The sequence below is a fragment of the Antedon mediterranea genome, chromosome 1 (assembly GCF_964355755.1).
Source record: "Antedon mediterranea chromosome 1, ecAntMedi1.1, whole genome shotgun sequence".
Taxonomy (NCBI): Eukaryota; Metazoa; Echinodermata; class Crinoidea; order Comatulida; family Antedonidae; genus Antedon; species Antedon mediterranea.
In genome coordinates, this window is record NC_092670.1 from 30,995,633 (window position 1) to 31,016,414 (window position 20,782).

The following is a 20,782-nucleotide window of genomic DNA, read 5'->3' on the forward strand; positions in this document are numbered from 1 at the left end:
GTTCAAATCTTATTTTGTTTTAAACACCCGCTTTGATTGACCCAGCCTACTGAAGTATCTTTTAACCATGTTTACGTTGGATTTGGGAGATTAATTTAAACCTCAACAACGACAAAAACCTCCTTCTTTAAAAAACGCCCTTTTTTCGGGGACACTCCTATTCAGCAGCAAGGGACACTCCTACAGTTTAGTGGACACTTATCTTTTAACCCTATTATTATAAGGTTCCCTATTATTCAACGTACACTCCAATTGTAAAGGGTAGGCTTAAAGATGTATGACCCCCATGAAAAGTAGAGATTAAAAAAATCAAATTTTGAATAGGCCATTTTGCAGTTTTAAAGTTATTCAATTCTGTATAGAAAAAACTCAATAAAAATAAGTTTTTCCTTATAAAAAGACAAAATAAACTGTAAATTTTAACTAAAAACCATCGCTGACAAACAATTTAGGTTTTTTTTTGCTTTAAATTACAATTTTTTCAGGAAAATATATATTTTTTCGATCCAGTTTTTGGTCAAAGCGAATAACTATTATGTGACATTAAAATGGCATATTTAACAACAGCAAAATCAAACTAGATTTGAACTCGTCACTTTGACGATTTCGGGTTATCCACGAAAACGCAACATGCACATACTTTAATACGTTAACAAAATTTGGGGTCACTTTCGATCCTGAAGAGCTATAATAGATTCAAAATTTGCATTAATAGAAATTAGAAATTTTAAATGCGCGTGCGTGCGTAACTTTCTATGAAACATGCCATTTTTAATCCATAGAAAGTTTGCTCTTGATATGACTTAAATTTTCACCAAGTGTCAATATAAAATGACTTCTGGTTTTTAATCTATGATCAATCATTGAAATTCATAAAATTGCGCGTAATTTACGCTGCGTGACTCTCTAAAATCATAAAACGAAGTTTCCTGCACTTCTACAGTTAGAGGTCAATCAAGTTTTACGATGTAATGTTGATCAGAGAATTAGAGATACACGTGACACAAAATACTGGGAAAGAAAGAAGAATATAAAAAAAAAGATCGTGACAATAACAAGGGTTATCCGCCAAAAGTGCAGATAACCAAAAAAATATATTTTTCTAGAGTGACCGTGGTTCCATATTATATCTGCTGCCCCCAATAGTCCTATGTGAGATTAAACAAAATGGCAGCCTCCATTGCCAAATGTGTTGAAACATGTTATGTGGCTGCTGGATGTAATCGTGTGCCGCATTGTGTGAATTGGGGCCGTCAAAATGTTGTAGCTTATGGTTCGAATATAAATATTATTCTGTATGACCCAGGTGTAAGTCATCATAATCTACGACATATTGTTAACCTAGGCTAGTTTGTAGGCCCATTAAAACATGTTTCTTTGTCGATTTATCATTCATTGATTACGTACGTGGTGGTGTAATTATTGCCTGGATTCTGAGGAATGTAAACCATGATGCCTCCTACAACCGTCCTATAGTTAACGCCGTTTCCAAGAGGTTGTAAAGTAAAGTTTAGTATTGAACTCAATTGAATACTTTGTATAATTAAATTTTTACATTAGAAATGTAAAAACCCAGAATTTAACAGTAACAAGCAGGATCACTGTTTCACTGACTGCACAGCATGCAGTAGCCTGTATGTAGTTGTAGGCCATCATGGACTACTAGGCCCTAGCCTAGGCCTAATTGGTAAAAATTAAAAAAATTGTTGGCTAGTGGGGTCATTATAACATTAACACATGTTACCTCCTGGTACCACACGAAACCTACTATTACTATTAAACACTGCCTGATTTGGTGTTCGTATTTCTGTTTATTTACTAATTTGTCTAACTCTAAATTTACCAAAAGTAAAGCTCAGATGAAATCGGTCGCGCTTGAAATCGGTCGCGTTTGAAATCGGTCGCGATAAAATCAACTTTCGGTATTTTGTATGGCGCGCCGCTAGAGCTATACTTTTGATGATATCGGTCGCATTTGAAATCGGTCGCGTTCGCGCTATTTTGTATGGATCGAGTGGGATGCATGCTCTAGAGCGAGGGATATACATTTTTCGTTTATATAGATTTAATTGATATTTTTTAGGAACTAGATTATTTATGTGGATATTTTTTACTTGGTTAATAAGTATTTATTATCAATCTTTAAATAAATTTTGTTTTTTGTATTTCACAGGTCTCGGAGAAGGACTGTGTCTTTTCAAAATGGCCATTTCTAGACACGTTCGTTTAAATATTATATTAGGCATAATGTTATATTAGGCATATAATAATTTCTCTATTTATATGTACTGTAATTAATATATTATATAGAGAATATACGTCTGTCGTGTCTTTTATTATGCAAACAATTACGTATGGTTTTAGGATATTAATAAAATATATAGATAATATGCCGTTATAAATCAATCTACCGGCCATCTACAGTAGGACTATGATGTACAATGATAGATGTGAGAATAATAATGTATGGATAATAAAGGTGGACACGATTTTCAAAGATCTGCACTGATATTTAAACATTTAGATTTACGAACGGCGTATGAATGCGAGACACTGAGTTGCACTTACTTAATTATTTACATTAAATGATTATTATAAATGAAGAAATAAAAGATATTCAAATTAAAATCTATAGTAGGCCTATCGCCGACGTATATACGTAAATTATATATAAATCATACTGTCAAATTATAGAAACAGTGCTTTATTCGGAATGATTATGGATAAGCAAGCCTGTGAGCTACAGCGACTTTAATTGCTTTTGCTTATCCTTGCCTCCTTAGATTTCCACGTGTCTTGATTTTGTTACCTATGTTTTAAATGTATTTCGATTTTAAAGGCTAAATGAAGAAGGAATGAATGAATGAACATGATCTCATAATCGCGTCGAGCATCTATAGCTCATTGGATCGTTTCACAAAAACACATGCAGGAGGCCTATATGCCTATAGACGTTTCAAACGTATGGTTATTAGTAATAGACGTCATCTTTACCTCGCCATGGACAACGATCGTACGTATTTTGTCCATGATTTAACACTAACAAGTGCGTGTTTTTTAAAAAGGGGAAACCCCGTCAGCAAAATAACGTATTGTTAGGGGAAACAGCTGCACGATCATAGAAGGCGCATCTCCACAATATGGCTTATTCGGGGGTTTATTTCAGTAACTCGCCTTTTAACCATCCGCATATAATGATCATTTTACTAAAAACTATTTGAAACATTAGAAATAAAAATATACACATGATTTGCCTTAACAATAATCATTATAAATACATAATAGAAAAATAACGCTTAAAAAAAGAACAATGTTTCGACTCCATCATGGAGTCATTATCAAGTTCAATGAATAAAATTTAAAAAAACAACTAATTAAATAACACAAGCCAAGGGTCAAAGTTTAAATAACAAAAGACCTATAATCATTATACACTTAATATTATCCTACATAACGGATAGAAATAAAATAGAAATAAAAATAAGGTGATCGAATAGTATTAGTATGTTGTTAACGACATGGATATGATATAATCTGCCACAGTATGCATAAGTATAAAAATGGATACGCTGGCTTTACGGGCTATATTGTAAAAATTATTGTTTTTAAATAAATTGTTCTCTTTTACGTAATTGTTTGCATAATAAAAGACACGACAGACGTATATTCTCTATATAATAATATATTAATTACATTACATATAAATAGAGGTAAATTATTATATGCCTAATATAACATTATGCCTAATATAATATTTAAACATGTTTTAGAAATGGCCATTCTCCGAGACCTGTGAAATACACAAAAAAAATAATTTAATGATTGATAATAAATATTTATTAACCAAGTAAAAAATATCGACATAAATAATCTAGTTCCTAAAAAATATCAATTAAATCAATATAAACGAAACATGTATATCCCGCTCTAGCATGCATCCCGCTCGATCCATACAAAATAGCGCGACCGATTTCAAACGCGACCGATATCATCAAAAGTATAGCTCTAGCGGCGCGCCATACAAAATACCGGAAGTTGATTTTATCGCGACCGATTTCAAACGCGACCGATTTCAGACGCGACCGATTTCATCGTAAACCGCTGCCAGTTGGCCTAACCCTTTTTGCCCTCTAGCCGTTTGTGATGTATCGGCCAGTGTATAGTACAGTAAGACCATTTTTTTTGGTAAAATTTATTAAAAATTTACTATACTTTACTTGCTTTATTTTTTAATAATTACTTTAATTGCAGTCAAAATTTACAACAGGGAAAGTAACATCAGTTTTACACGATCACACTGATAGAGTAAACTCTGTAAAATGGGTACAACAAATACCACAGGTCAGACAGACAGACTGTGTGAATGAGTTGGTATCGGCTTCTTCAGACAAAACTGTAAAAGTTTGGAAAGAAAAGGCAAACCAGGTATTATAAATTAATTAAAATAGTACCAGAATAAGTTTTGAAACAAAAGCTAAATATGAATATCGAATTAAATTAATGTCAGGTGTTCTATTATTATTTATCTTTATTTTATCCCTATCACCTCCTCTCTTATTAAAAATATTGTTCAAATTCATCATTACTAACCATTCACACACAACACCCTTAAAATAATACAAATAAATCTCTTAAAGTAAAGTTTAAAAAATTATTTTAGTAGGCCTATTCTTAGAAAATATCTGTGTGATTGGTGAATACGGCTGTTTTCTTTAACTTCAAATAGTAATAAAAACAATCAAATTACTTGTTACTACTTAATAATAATAATTTTGATGATTTACTTTCACAGTATAATGTTATATCAACATTAGAAGGCCATGATGGGATAGTGACCATAGTTGACGCCATTTATCTACCTTCAGATGAGCAGGCCCCATCGTCTACCCTTAGAACTTTGATCGCATCAGCATCAACTGATTCGACCATCAAAATATGGGAAAGGGAACACGATGGAAATGAATTTAAACTTCTACAGACTATATCGCGGCATAAAGGCTTTGCTTTATGTTTAGCTTGGAGTGTATTACCAAATACAAACAGTAAGATTCAGTTATATTATATGAAAAGAACCCTCTTTTGAAACACCTATATTCATTGGCACATCCCCAATAAGAAGACACCAAATTAAGGGTATATCTTGTAGTTGTTACACTGTTAGCCTTTGTGTTGCCAGCTATATGATCATACCAATTTAATTTTGTCACACATTTTTCTCTAAATTTGTTTACAGCTCCAATCCTAGCAGTTGGTGATGATGACTGTAACATACTGTTGTATGTTGAGAATAATGCACAATTTGTTTTAGTAAATACAATGCGAGGACATGAAGACTGGGTAAGAGCTGTGCAAGTGGTTACTACAGGTAGGTTGTATTACTAACTTGTATCCTAGGAAAGCATCTGAAGTTGGTTATCCTGAATATAGTAGTACTTACTACTAGGGACTTTTAGATTGAGTGACTTTGCACACGACGGTCAAGTCCACATGGGTCAGATATAGACAGATATATATATACAGATTTAAGAACTTTTAGATTTAAGTGGACATTTTCGTTGACGTGCCAGTGAACGTATGACTTAATGACCTTGTAATCTCTAAAGTAGCGCTCATCCGTGGTGCTATTCCACCGCACTGGGCCGGTGGAAGTACACAGGCATAGGCCAGGCTAAGTGTGTAGCTTACGCCTAGCCAAGATCCTTAATTTTCAGAACAAAGGCTGCCATCCTAGCAATAAGACCCAGGGAATTACCTGTATTATTAAAAGCTTTATTTAAAATAACTAATACAAATCAGTAATTCACAGTTTGCAAATATAATTTGACTGAAAATCACTTTACTACATTCTCAGAAAATCATCGCGAGATTCTCAGCCATGGTTTTGGTAAACATTTGCAGTGTTATGATGTCATACGGCCAGTATTCATGTCACAGAGAATCATCAAAATGCCACTGAGCAAGCACTCAAATTTGCCAGTTGACGTACCAGTCGCCTAGCGTATGAGCATATTTAAAAAATTACGTAATAGGGTAGCAGTCGACATAGTCGACATAAAAATCTAAAATTCCTTATTATAGTCCCCAGATCACCATTGGCTATGCTGATATGTTAGACTTGATAGCTGCATACTGTCAAATTTCAAAATACTTTTCAGATGAAGGTGATTTATTGTTGGCTAGCTGTGGGCAAGATTGTTTTATTCGTCTGTGGAGAATATCGCCTGAAAAAGATGACACTTTACAAAACCAGAATCAAGATATTAAAATACAGGGAAACAGATTCTCTGTTACTTGTCAAGGTATATATTTAAAATACAAATTGCAGATAAGTGTGTTAATAATAATGATAATAATGGTAGTCTTATACAGCGCCTAATTCAAATTTGTGCTTTACAAAAACGATCGAATAAATATCTTAAGATAATCAAAAATAAAGAAGAACCAGAGGAACCATTTACACCACTCCCATATGAGAGCTTGCCGGAACAGAATTCACAGGAACTCAAGTGGAAAAGACATCTATCTATCATACATGATCTGTTGCCATAAAAACAATGGCCAGTTTTGAAACATTATGTTTATTTTGCATAGGAGAACAATATGGTGTGATAAGCTCATCAATGTAGGATGGCGAGTCATCGATGATCATATAAATCAATCATATTTTCTCAAAACTTTTTAGCGTTATGGTAGTTTTCTGATATCAAGTTTGTGGTACACCATGTATATTAGCTGTTGAGTTTCTCAACATTTCGATCAATATACTTTTTCCTCAGGATTGAATGCGGGAAATCCAGAAAACTTGAAATATAAATGAAATTGTGTGAGATTGGTGTAAAAGCTAAAACAATAGCACGGTTTACAGTGGGAGGGATTGAAACTAGCTATACAAGAGAATTGTTTCTCATAAACAAAAGAAATGTCAAGAAACTCAATAATTCTTTTCAGAACTAATATACATGGTGTCCCACAAACATTGATTTCGCCATGCAATAATGTATTTGATATAGGTGTTTTTAACATTTGTTTTTTAGACAAGACCAAAGAGTTCATGGTGTCATTGGAATCTGTGCTGGTAGGCCATGAAAACTGGGTGTATGATATTCACTGGAGGTCTGCGGAATTTCAAGGTAATTAGGGAGCTTTAAATTTGAAGACCGACGACTTTTCCTAGGTCAGGTCAATCAATGTGTTGTAAGTTTGTCTGGACTTAGAAATTATCATCATCTGTGTTAAGGTGGAAAACACGTCCCAATATCACAGTTGATTACTTACATACTTTAGTTGTCAGTCATCGCAAACCGAAAAATCCATATTGACCAGCACATATTAAAATGTTTTCTTCAATCAGGATATATTTCTAATAATATAATTATATATACATCGAAACTGCTATAAAAAAAAAAAGATATTCCTTGATGTCAAACATTGACGTACAAACCATGTCAGCCAAAAAATTTGACCAGAGTGCCATTGGTAACAACCTATCACCCTAGGTTGCCTCCATTACGGGCTATTATTGAGAAACATATGCCCATTCTACAGTCCACAAAACGTCTCAGGACTGTTTTTCCGGAACCACCCATTATTGCATTTCGTAGACCTCCCAACCTTTGTGATATACTTTATTAGTCAGATCCAAATTTAAGAGTGAAATTAACTCTCATGTCACCTTTGCAGCAAATCTTGCAAAACTTGTTCATTGGTTGATTCTACTGAAAAATTTAAGAGTAACCAAACTGGCCGCATTTTTCGGATAAAACAATCAATTAATTTTCTAACCAAAAACGTCATTTATCTCATATACTGTAATATTTGTGGCAAACAGTATGTCGGAGAAACAAAAAACACTCTCCGTATAAGAATGACAAAACACAGATCAGCTATCAAAACATTAAAGCTTGATCAACCTGTAGCCGAACATTTTAATTCAGCTGGTTACTCGATTGCAAATTTCAGAGTTATTGCAATAGACCACGATGTCAAATGGAGCGACAAAACTCGCAAAGAAAACCACTGGGAATTACAACTTAAAACCACCGTAACCTTTTGGACTTAACATTAGGAACATACTCCCAGATTGGTAAGATTATTCCATTGACTACCAAAATGTAAGTTTCAATATTAATCACCATTTAAGCTGTTTTTTAGTTTCATTCCAAAATTGTTTATCTCTCTACCAAGCTACCTTCTTTGTTTTCTACTCTTATTCAGAATCCACCCTGCCTCCTTTGTTGTATTTCTTTTATTCCTGTCCACCCAGCCAGCACTTGCCAGCTGGGTGTCACGAAAGCTCAGACCACGAAAGCTCAGACCCCCTAAGACCTAAGATCACGAAAGCTAAGACCCAACACCTAAGATTACAAATATTTATCTTTCGCACCTGCCTTGTATTTTAACTCCTAACATTTATTCTGAATACCACACCTTAGAATTGGCACTTTCATGAAAAAGAATCACATAAAAAGTAACAAATACATTTTTAAATTGATGATTTTACAGACGTTTTTCTGGCACACAAAATGACTAGCCTACAGTACAGTAGGCCTACCCCATGGGCCATGTTCAATGTTTTTGTTTCTATGGAACGTCAAAAGAGCAAAAATTATATAGAGGGCTGAAAACTCTGTGGAGTCCATCTACAGTGTGGATGGAACAATGTAAAATTAAAATTGTAATGATAATAGTATAATCATGCAAGTACGAAGAAATAAATACTGGCAAATAAATTTTAATTTAAAAATCATGATAAGTTTTTTTGTTTCGTTTTCTTTCTGTTTTTATACTTGTACTATTATTGTTGCTCTTTTGGCGCTCCATAGAAACAAAAACATTGAGCATGGCCTGGGGAGCTCGAGGAGTTACATTACAGTATACAAAGAAACACATCTGTAAAATCATCAATTTAAAGGATTTATTTATTTGTTATTATGTGTTTCTCCTTCTGAAAGTACTTATAAGTCCTAATTTTAATGTGTGGTGTTCAGAATAAAGTTAGTCAACAAATTTGGAGTCAAAATACAAGAAAGGCAGGTGCGTAAGAAAAACATCCTCTGAACCAACACAATGGAGTAAATATATACCAACAAACAACCCGTCAAGTTTGTTTGTTGTAAAGAAAAAATATACATTTACTCAACGGGCGAAAATAATGTGATTTTATCTATGTTTTGCGGTAGTATTAAATTATATTTATGGTAATAAATGAAACCTACTGTGTTTAAAATTATGTATGGATAAACAAGTATTGTTTTTAAGCTGTAGTATATCTTAGTATTTGTAATCTTAGGTGTTGGGTCTTAGCTTTCGTGATCTTAGGTCTTAGGGGGTCTGAGCTTTCGTGGTCTGAGCTTTCGTGACACCCCTTGCCAGCTCTTATACAATGACGTTATCCAAATTCCTTCACTTGCACTGATGAAAGGCTAGTGTTGCCCGAAAGCTCTGCTTACATTTCTGGCTGTTTTACTTATCGTTTTAATAATATAATTATGTAATACATTTACCGTACATCGTGACAATAAAATATTTATTCAGAAGACCCCTCAAATTAAAATTATGCTGCTATAATAGACTCATGCTTTTCATTCATATATTTATTTCTTTCAATCTACTTATAAAGATGGAGTGCACCACCAACCTATGCATTTAGTGTCTGCATCGATGGACAAAACAATGATCATCTGGAAGCTTGATACCGATTCAGGAATTTGGATGGACAGTGTAAGGATTATAAATAATTGTTTTATTAAATTACTTAAAATTATACTGTATATTCTTGTTAAAGGAGCTGTTGCCTTTTGGTTAAATCATGAAGTTGTAATTACAACTGCCTGGTTAAATCAAGGCAATCTAACAACAGGACACTGTTTAATGGGCAACCGTATTTGCTGTTTTGGATGAAAATCTTTTGTCATATGTTGTTGTACACTGGTTTGTCTACAGGTACGTGTTGGTGAGGTTGGAGGGAATACTCTAGGCCTGTATGGATGTCAGTTTAGTCCTAGTGGTGATGCAATACTAGGGCATGGATTCCAAGGAGCATTCCATCTTTGGCACAAGGAAGGTATAGATGTAAGTAAACCAGTGATGGATGGTTGAGTGACATGATAGAATAAAAAAGTGGACGTTGCTGTGGAAACAATACCTAAACACTTGTTAATTGTTTTCTGTATTTGTGGTGATGATATTTTTTTGTTCAACAATATATCAATCAAACCGTTTATATTGGTTTTTTTTTTGTGTTTATTTTTATTCATTTACATTTTTTTAAAAATGATTTATGATATTTTTGCTTTATTTGTGTGGTTGATTTGTTACTGTCATTCTGTTCAAAGGATAGGTGTAATTAATTAAAACTTCAACAACGCGATTAGTGGATACGGTTGGCAGGCTGCCGAGACTAAACACTTTTAATTTGACGGCCTGGCATGGTATTTGTAGATCCGGCCATGGCGGTACACAATAAAGGAGGTTGCATAGTTGATACGTGACGTAACGACTCGTGAAACGGTTATTTTTTACTTTTTTTAGTGTTTATTCTTAAAATGCAGAAAAGTGATATAGCCTATCGTGTATAGAAACATCGGTGTGCCACATGTGAGCACATATCATTCAGTGGTTTCGGAGGAGATACAACAAATTATGTGAATAATAGCATTAATATAGATAATAAAAATGAATACTTTTTTTTCCAATAGTGTGATAATAAATGGTCCCCGGGTGTGGTTGTTAGTGGTCACTTTGGGTCAGTTGAAGGTCTTGATTGGGATCCTCAGAATGGAAACTTTTTACTGAGTGTTGGTTCAGACCAGACTACTAGATTACATGCACCATGGGTACAAGATAATTCAGTAAGTTGTTTTTATATTATGTATGTCACAGTATACGTAAGGTTAGATAAATATAGAAAATTAAATATATCCCATAAAAGATGAAGAGAATAAAATATAAAGATAAAGTAAAAATTTACTATATAAAATTATAATTTATGTATAAGATAATGTATCGTTTATTTTATTATTTTTATATATTTTACCGTTTATATTAAACCGTGTTCTACTGTATTATTGATGTTTTATAAAAATATGGATTTTTTTTTTCCAAGAAATAATTTCCCAATAAAAGAGAAAAAATACTATCCAATAAATACAAATAAGAGATTTAAAATCTGATACAATACAAATAAGAGTTTACACTGATTAACATTTGGTTTATTTATTAATTGCCACTCTACATATATTAAGGCCAATTTACACACATGAGCAGTATCGGTAAGTAAAATACCGCAATTTAACTTGTCCCACAAAAAATCTGTATCCATCCTGATCTGAACCAACCGGCCGCTCCAGTGTTTTGTGTAAATAGTCATAAGAAATAACATAGACTCTATATATTTGTTTTCTGGTTACTATTACCGGTTACCATTACCGCTCGTCTGTGTAGATTGCCCATGTTTATTTTTTCAGTTACATTGTTACACAAAATTGATTGACTATTAAAGTATTAGTCATGCAATACATGAAACATATCTTTTAGATTTTGAAGATAAACATTTTTAAATAAACAAGCTAGATACACAATGTAGTGTATTTATTAATTTATGTAGTTTAGAGGGGTCATGCTAATTTTCACCCGGTAGGGTTTAATGAGATAAAATGTTATCAAGTACATGCTAACATAATATTTAATGTTATTGTGATATTTAATTTATTACATTTTTTTTAAATAATATAAAAAATTGTCAAAATATCTTATATTTTTTCCGAAACTCATGAGCGCCCTCTGTGATAAGTGATGTTTTGTTGACACGTTGCGACGAATGAAAGGTTTAACAATATTTGAACTGATTTTAACTTGTTTCTGGAAAGAAAAATATATATATCTAATGGCCCATTTACACTTGGACGATAACAATCGACGATAAATAGATAAGCATGTACTTTTCATTATAAAACAAGAAATCTAAATTTTATACACAATAATATCGTGACAATACAACGATTTTATAGTTTTTATAATCAGGACAACATTTGGTTGGGTTTTAAAAAATATTATTTTTATCAAAGACAGCATAAATGATTATCCTATAGTTCTAGAACGAAAACCTTTCTAATATCTTTTGTTTAATGTAAGAGAAATGCATGCTTTTCTATTTATCGTCAATCGTTATCGTCCTAGTGTAAAATGGGCCTTACATCTAAATAACATGTACTTGACATATTTATATCATAAATTCTTACCAGGTGATACCCCCTACCTTTTGATTCCGGCCCAAGTACATACGTGGCACATTGAGTCTGAGGCAGGTCGTTTCCAATAGGTGAAAAATACGCGGTATAGGCCTAAACTAGACTAACAGGAATAGGCCTAGTGTATAAATTATAGAATATAAAAAAAAAGTTTTGATTGGTTGAACAATTGTTCACCTATTGCCTGTGGTGGTGGGGTGGAAACAACCTCCTTAGGACTTGATGTGTTGCATGTACTTGTGCAGGTTTCGATCCAAGTCGGCCCTAAACCGTCTCGGCCAAAGTCAAGTCGGCCCCAAGTCAAGTCGGCCTCAAGTCAACTCGGCCGCAAGTCAACTCGGCCTCAAGCCAACTCGGCCTCACGTCAACTCGGCCAAAAAATAATCGGTCAACTCGGCCCATTAAAGTATGGAACGCAAAAAGTGCAAATGAAGGGGATTGATAAAATAATATTTCTTCACAATTTTTTAACTATGAATAATTCTGACTTTTAATGAATATTATTATTTAGACAAAATATTTAGCAAAAAAATAGGAATGATTTCACCAACTTTCCTTTATTTACGTTTAATAAAATTTCGTAGCTGAGCCTCCCTGTGCGTTTGCCAGCTTTTTCGATATCTACAACTGCTACGTGTTTTCGCTGACCGGGGGATTCCCCTTTTTTTTAAACGCAAATCATGCACAAAAACGATGTACGATCATTTTTTCTATGGCCAAATGGTGGAACGTAGGCCTCCGTCTTCGATTTCCTAAAATACGGTACCTGCACGTGTTTTTTGTAACACGCGGGTACTTCTATTCATATCGGCAATGAGTTCATTTTTTTATATGATATTATATTTTTTATTTCTTCATTTTTTTTAAAACGTGGATAGTAAGAATCGTAATAATATTAAGCACTTTTTGCGTTCCATACTTTATTGTGGCCGAGTTGACCGATTAGTTTTTGGCCGAGTTGACGTGAGGCCGAGTTGACTTGAGGCCGAGTTGACTTGAGGCCGAGTTGACTTGGGGCCGACTTGACGTGGGGCCGACTTGACTTTGGCCGAGACGGTTTGGGGCCGACTTGACCTGCACCCCTTGTGCAAGTTTGAGCAAGTTGGCTCCATGCAGCAGTCACATTTTCTTATTTGACCCGATGTCAAGGGTCATATTTGTTGAGACGGCCGAAATGGTAAAAGAGCTGAAGGTAGTAATGGCGTTCCATATACATATACTGTACATACCTACCATAACGCCATGTACAGCCATATCTAACATCTGAAAATATACTATTTACAGTCTTTTCACTTGCATTTGTCTTCTTATCACAGATCAGTTGGCATGAGTTAGCACGCCCTCAAGTACATGGCTACGATATGCAGTGTTTATCAATGGTTTCTGGCAATAGATTTGTATCGGGTGCTGATGAGAAAGTAAGTCAAGCTACATTGTCAGGAAACTCCTGCGATTGATAAACGGAGGTCTGCTACGTAATGCATAGCTTTTGAAAAATGTAACTTTGTTTCTAATTTGTTAAGGTTGTTCGTGTATTTGATGCACCATTGAATTTTCTAAAGAATTTCTTACATTTATCAAAGATTGAGCTTTCAGCAGATGAATTGGAAAAGGTAAATTTTTTATAAATATAATACAGTATGTAAACATAATATGTTGAACTCCGATAGTTTCAAAGCATATACCTTTCAATTCAATTCAAAATTCTTTAATCATCCCACACGGGGCAATTCAAATAAAAAGGTCTGGATTAAAATGATCTTACAAAATATACAAAATATCACAATACACAGTAAAAAAAAACAAGAGTCAAGGTTCAAGAATTTAAGAGTCGAATAGCCACTGGCAAAAATGAATTCCTTTTCATATCATCCTATGAACAGTCTAAAACCAGTAGATTTGATACTAAGAAGCCTAAATATAATGACATTTTAAATTTGGTTATATCCATTTACAATGAGTGTAAAATAGGCATGTTCCTTTTTAGCCTTTAATCTTGTTTTCTTTTATAGTCTGCTACAAATGCTCCAATGGGTGCAAGCGTTCCTGCTCTTGGTCTTTCTAACAAGGCTGTATACAAAGTTGAATCCACGGCACCAGAACCAGACAGAGAAATTAACCATCCCAGTGAGCTGTATACAGAGATATACTTCTCATCTGTCAACTTAAACAGTGAGTTAATTTATTATATGATTTTTTTCTTGTTTATCACCATTTATCTAGTTTTCTCCAGTATCATAGGAATATATTGTAATACTGTAAAACGTAACATATATCTCCTCAGATCATTTATTATCATATCAAGGCCTACATTAACCTTTAACCTAGTCTGGGTTCCAGACGGAGTTTTGTCTTAATATTAGTAAAAAGATAAATATTTTGGCACATATGGCGTTTCATACGTATACTACTTGATTTTGGATACTCCGTCTGGGGAAACATGCACAAGTCACGTGGTTTGACACCAAGAATTCTTGGTGCATACGATTATCCGGTTGACTAGTTTCAGCTGCATGCGATTGGCTACTCACTCGTACACCGTTTTAATATTCATATTTAAGAATTTCAAAGGACTCAACAACTAAGATGATGCGCATGCGCTATGTTACGTTCAGACAATGTGTACTTGGGTACATTGATGAAAGTTTCTGAAGGCTAGAAATGATTTTATATGCCTAGTATAGTCTGATAAACATTTGATCGGATTTTTCCCAAGAACATGAAAACTCGTCTTGATATGATAGGCTAGCTTCTCCGCAAATCAAACATTGAATGGATCATTTATTACGCGGAGATACTTTGATTTAATTCCCACCCGGCCCGTTTTATTTGGCAGGTCATACGTGCGAGGGTTCACCCATGCGAGTTGAGTAGGACCTACGAAGGAGGCCTAGGCCAAGGACTAAACAATTAATAAACCAAACAACTTGGCAACACGATTTTATATTTCAACAGTCTCGATCGTACATTCAGCACTGTACGTACTCGATCTTTTTCATTTTGAAACAAAATTAATGATCATTAGTTGATTTTGAAATCCATATTTACATACCGCCCGCCCCATATAGTTTATAGCCAAATACGCTATGATAACCTACGTCAATCTTATCGAATGTTTGCGGTCTGCAAATCGATTTCTATACGTGTTTCACAAGTCTGTATTTTCAGACAAAAATTGCGGTTGAAATAAAAACAAATAAATTAAAAAAAACCAATACAGACTTGGGGCAAGTCTACCTTTAACCTAACCTTACAATAGTAGAGGCACTTGTGATACAAATTAGATGTTGAATTGCCAAATATTCCTATGATACTGGCAAAATATTATATTATGATAATATTAATTTATGGTTTTTTTTGCAATAAAAATGTTTGAATTGAATTCTGATATTTTTAGACTTGAAAATATATTTCTTCATTTCCAGAACCTCCAACTGAGGAACATCTACTGCAAAATAGCCTCTGGCCTGAAACACAAAAGCTGTATGGACATGGATTTGAAATATTCTGTCTAGCCAGCCATCCAGCAGGCACATTGGTGGCTTCTGCCTGCAAGGTAAGATATTTTAGCATCATGACAATGGCTGGTTTAAAACTAATCCCAGGCCTATTATGGCACAATGTAGTTCAGGGAATTACATAGGAAGATACATTTATAAGTAGTTGAAAAAGGGGAGATTTATGATGTTGTTTCTAAGTCTATACATGTAGTTTAAGAAGTATTAACTATATTAAACTATTTTAAACTGATAATCAGGTAGCTTGTATACTATAGCTGGGCAGATTATGGCCAAAAGTCCTCTAGAAAAGTTGAGGTGGCAATGGAAGTACAGTACTACCAGCTAATAAGCAAAGATGTAATATTTAATACAATAATTACATTGATAATAAAGATACGTAGATACATAGTTTATGGGTTAAGATACATAGATACAAGTGGCTTGTCTTTGTAGTCCTAAGCATAAACATAAAACATATACGGACGCATTACAATTACATTAACAAAAAATGACATTTTGAGACAGAAAAAGAAAAAAAAACAAAGTGAGATAAGCAAAATATTTACAACCCCAATTTTGAAGTAGCAATAGTAGCTAGCAATATGCATCTAATCTGCCGACCTAATATGTCCAGACTGGGCTTTTGGGCCCAACACATGTATAAATAGATCAGGAATTGGGATTAAATAAATACTCATACATTTAAGTATTTATGTTTATATACGGCTTTACCACGTTGAAACACCGGTTTTCGTCAGATCACCGAAGTTAAGCGACGTTGGGCCTGGTTAGAGCTTGGATGGGAGACCATCTGGGAATAACAGGTGCTGTATACGGAGCTGGGGTCCCATTAGGCATTTGAAATCAGCACTGCTGACTCTTATGGCAGCCCCTGCATCTAGTATCTGCCTCAGACCTCTGGTCAAGGTGGGCACTGGACGAGAGAAGCCCTTGATCAATGTTAGGACCAATCAAGGTGCTTTAAACAGTCCTGGCTTTGTTTGTATCAAACCTGTTAGTGGCGGTAATTATCGCTGTTGGTTTCGATTAAATAAAATAAAATAAAAAAAATTATGAGCATGAATCCCTTTTTAATTAATTTTCATAGCAGCTTAATACACTATAGTGCAACGTTAAATAAATATAATATTCATTTATGAATAACTTAATTTAAATACGGGTGCAAATGTTTATAATGTGTAACAAGGCCATATAGATGGCTGCAGTCGCGTGCTTAGTGTTTACCGACCGACCGACAAACCTACCAACTGACCAAAATTACTGAACATGTTTAAAAATGTTGAAATGTTTAAAAACAGTTATATTTTTTAAATTTACACGTGCGTAGCCTGTCACTTTTGATGTGCTCGTATAACGTAATTTCGAGTTGAAAAGTAAGTCAAGAAAACAGAAATCGGGCAAAAAGAGTGCGCAATAACATTTAACGCGCAGTGCGCATGCAAAAATCAGCGCACTCATGGCAATTTTGTAAACGCTTAAAATTGCCTGAAACGTACTCTTATTTCATCGAAAATAAATTTGGAAAATTTTAAGCGCGCGTACGCATGCGTTACATGCGCTACGCACGTAATTGTATTGCCATATGATGATTTATGCCCTGAAATTTATGAGTACCAAATTTTATTTTATTGTGATTCATGGTTGTGAAGATATGATTACAAACGTGATTTTGTTAAATCGTGCGTAGACCGCGTAATTTTTTATTGCGCACCGTGAAAACATAACCACATCGATTCCTGGCCATAATGAATATACTGTGAAAAATTGACTTAGCTAGATTAAACTGATATCAAGATAAGGTCACAAAGCGATAAAACGCATAGTGATACCGGACCGACACACCGACAGACCGACCGACATAGTGAACTATAGAGTCGCTTCCACGCAACTAAAAATTAATGCACCATGTAATATAACTTCCCACTGAAGACGGGATTGCTTCCCGAAATATGTATGCATGTTTATAACCATCATTTAATAAAGATGTTTTGTTTATGAAGTATAGATCTGAATTTGTATTTTCTCCATGCATTTACTAATTCAGGCTACAAGACCTGAACATGCTGCTATCATATTATGGGATACCTCTACATGGAAGAAACAGTGTCAACTCTACTCACATTCATTGACCATTACACAGCTTGCTTTCTCTCATGATGGCAACCTCTTGCTATCTGTATCACGTGACAGAACCTGGTCACTGTTTAAGCGTAACCAAGATTCTCCACAAGATGGCCCATTGTACAGTAGGATTGCATGTACAGATAAAAAGACAATGATACATGGGCGTATCATCTGGGCGTGTTCCTGGTCACATGATGATCTATATTTTGTTACTGCTTCAAGAGATAAGAAGGTATGAAATGAATTTTTATTTATTAAGGTCATGTGTTATTGTATTTGAATATTATTAATAATAGTATCGTTAGTTGTGAAAGATCTGTACATAATATTATTAACCCAGTTAATTGGATCAAACATGTATGGAAACATACTCACACAATGCAGTTAGTAACCAGCGCAAAGTTGTGGATTTACCTAACCAGGTACCCATTTGAACACCTCAGTGGAGAAAGCCAAACGTAAGTAAAGTGTCTTGCCCATACAAGCAATGTGACAAGCGTTAGATTTGAACCCATGATCAGTTGACTAACGTCCAACACACTGCGCCACACACCCTGTGTTATAGGATCAAACTTTACCCTAAAATAAACTTTAACTAAAAAACATGTTATGGTGTTTAAACCCTACCAATTGGAAAGCTAAATTACTAACCATTCAACCATTGAGTTGGCTTGAAAAAAAGCGTTGACATAACACTTCTGAAAAAGAGGCTGTTCTATGGTGTCAGAAGATGCTGTACAGTAGCCCATGTGAGATGGAGTTTTCTGCAGATAACACAAGACTACAGGTTTATTGTCCATGTACAAGTATCGAGTGTAATCACTACAGTACACTGTAAAAAAACATAGTATATTTTAAATTATTTCAACATAAAAATTCTCTAATTAAGTTTAAACATGATGCTTGTATGAAAATGATAAGAGGTGATAGTGAGGCCATGCTTAGGAGGAGGAAAATTAGGAAAATTTATGTGTTAAATTTATTTTATATTGTATTTTTTAAAGGTAATAGTCTGGGGAAAAGGCTCTCCTCCAACAACTGAAAGTTGCCTTGGTGACTATAAAGCATGTTCTGTACCTCTTGATATCAAGGATTCAGCCACTGCCGTTGCATTTGCCCCTGTCTTTGTTCAAGATGGAAGGTATTCTAGCTATTTCTTGCTATGTAAATAGTTGATCAATTCTGAAATAAAATAATTATTGATTGATAATTACTAATGATGATTCTAGTAGTTCTAATATTACTAATTTTCTTTTTATTATTAATTCAGTTATATATTAAGTATTGGAACTGAATTGGGATTAATAAAACTGTACAAATGGCATCCGAAAACAATGGAATGGACACTTTGCTTGGATTTCAACCAAAGGTAATGTAATAAATGTCATTAACCATACTACACAATTTTTTTAATACAGTATTATTGTATAATCCTTTTGTAAAACGTATATAAAGCAGGCTCTGAATGCGCTGTTTTATATCGTTTTCCCACAATTTTATGCACTCATCAATACCACTTTCAAGTTAATTTGTTTGCCAATAATAGTCATTTAATACTAACCACCACTTCCTATGTTATACTATCTCTCATTCGTCATTCCAAAGCTACCCCTCGTAACAATTCCACAATGTACCCTGGTTTCATTAAATGAGATTGCCTGTTCACTCTTTCTTTAAACCTAACACCACACATCCATCTTTATTGCTCTTTTTAAAATATTACATTTCATTCACTTTTTAAAATTTTTGTTAACATTACTAATTAATTACTTTTGCAGCTTGTGCCATTCACTTACTGTCAAACGCTTACGATGGAGACCTAAGGTAGGACGAGCTGGACACAAGGTTCTAAAGGAGGATGGAGGAAAGAACTGGCTTCAACTTGCTAGCTGTAGTAGGGACTGTTCTGTGAAAATATTTGATGTTAATCTTGATGTATTATGATGTCAATATATTATTATTGTATGATCTTGAAAATACTTATTAAACATGTATTGGCACGTTCAACCACACAATCTACTATTCGCATGACCATCTACTGTATGTCGCTATTGATACAGAAGGACCTTTGACACTCGGAAAATTCATGATATTTTCCCCAAAACAATTATAGTCTTTTCACAGAGGTAATCTGATGTCGAAAATGTTTAATACTGTACACACACACACAGTTAATCTGGTATAGAAATGTTTAATTGTACAAATGACACTTTGTAATACTGTCAACACTCACAATTCAATACACACTTAGGCTGGCCTAATATATCTTCTAGAAATTTGGAAAGAGTTTTTAAATAAAAAGAAAGTTTTGGGAGAGTTCCAGTCTTCAGAGAGTTATCCAGTATTTGGTATTTGGAGAGTCAACTGTCTGTTGCCTATGATATATCGCACAAATAAAGTTGCTGCGCTTATTATAATTGAAGTGCACCTAATGTATGTTTTTTTTAATAAGAAATATAGACTTTGCTCCCTGCTAATTAATATTTAGAGGAGCATTTTTACGTTTGTCTGTTGCTACTGGTTACTACACGCATCCATATACATGGAACCAACATGACCGGGATTGTACAGGGAAGAAACTGAATTTAAAACTGAGCTGAACCGGTACCTTTGCTAGCAAATCAATTGTATTAACCTTTATTTCAGACTTGCTGTCCATATAATAACATTACGTAGAGAATAACGGGACAACTCAGTGAATATTGAATCTGAAATGTTTGTTTCCAATCCAATATTCATAGTTATGTTCTCATTGTCACAAATGTCCCTATATCCTATCAGTACGCCTATTTCACCGGGCGGCTTATACACTGTATTTTGTTTTGTACATGTTTATTATAGTGTTACATATTTATATATTGTTCATCCACATTTGTTAATTTGTTTGTA

The 20,782-nt window shown here is 34.2% G+C and overlaps 1 protein-coding gene and 1 pseudogene across 1 annotated transcript; both read left to right on the top strand.

Annotated features, from left to right (window-relative positions):
- Positions 1 to 1,167: 1,167 nt before the first annotated feature.
- LOC140044003 (elongator complex protein 2-like) lies at positions 1,168 to 20,747 on the top strand. Its single transcript, XM_072088489.1, has 17 exons — positions 1,168 to 1,308; positions 4,252 to 4,425; positions 4,793 to 5,042; positions 5,234 to 5,365; positions 6,156 to 6,299; positions 7,035 to 7,130; positions 9,620 to 9,720; positions 9,943 to 10,071; positions 10,698 to 10,850; positions 13,565 to 13,666; positions 13,772 to 13,861; positions 14,261 to 14,420; positions 15,674 to 15,804; positions 17,814 to 18,125; positions 18,898 to 19,034; positions 19,164 to 19,262; positions 19,672 to 20,747. The coding sequence occupies exons 1-17, from the start codon at positions 1,168 to 1,170 to the stop codon at positions 19,835 to 19,837; spliced, it is 2,517 nt and encodes an 838-aa protein (XP_071944590.1). The 3' UTR covers positions 19,838 to 20,747.
- Positions 16,467 to 16,584, top strand: LOC140063703 (5S ribosomal RNA; annotated as a pseudogene).
- Positions 20,748 to 20,782: the final 35 nt, after the last annotated feature.

Bases quoted from the DNA above. Each gene is read 5' to 3' on its own strand.
- LOC140044003 (XM_072088489.1), top strand. From the start codon at position 1,168: ATGGCAGCCTCCATTGCCAAATGTGTTGAAACATGTTATGTGGCTGCT. The intron at 6,300-7,034 runs GTATATATTTAA...TTTGTTTTTTAG, and splicing joins ATTCTCTGTTACTTGTCAAG to ACAAGACCAAAGAGTTCATG. The intron at 13,862-14,260 runs GTAAATTTTTTA...TTTCTTTTATAG, and splicing joins CAGCAGATGAATTGGAAAAG to TCTGCTACAAATGCTCCAAT.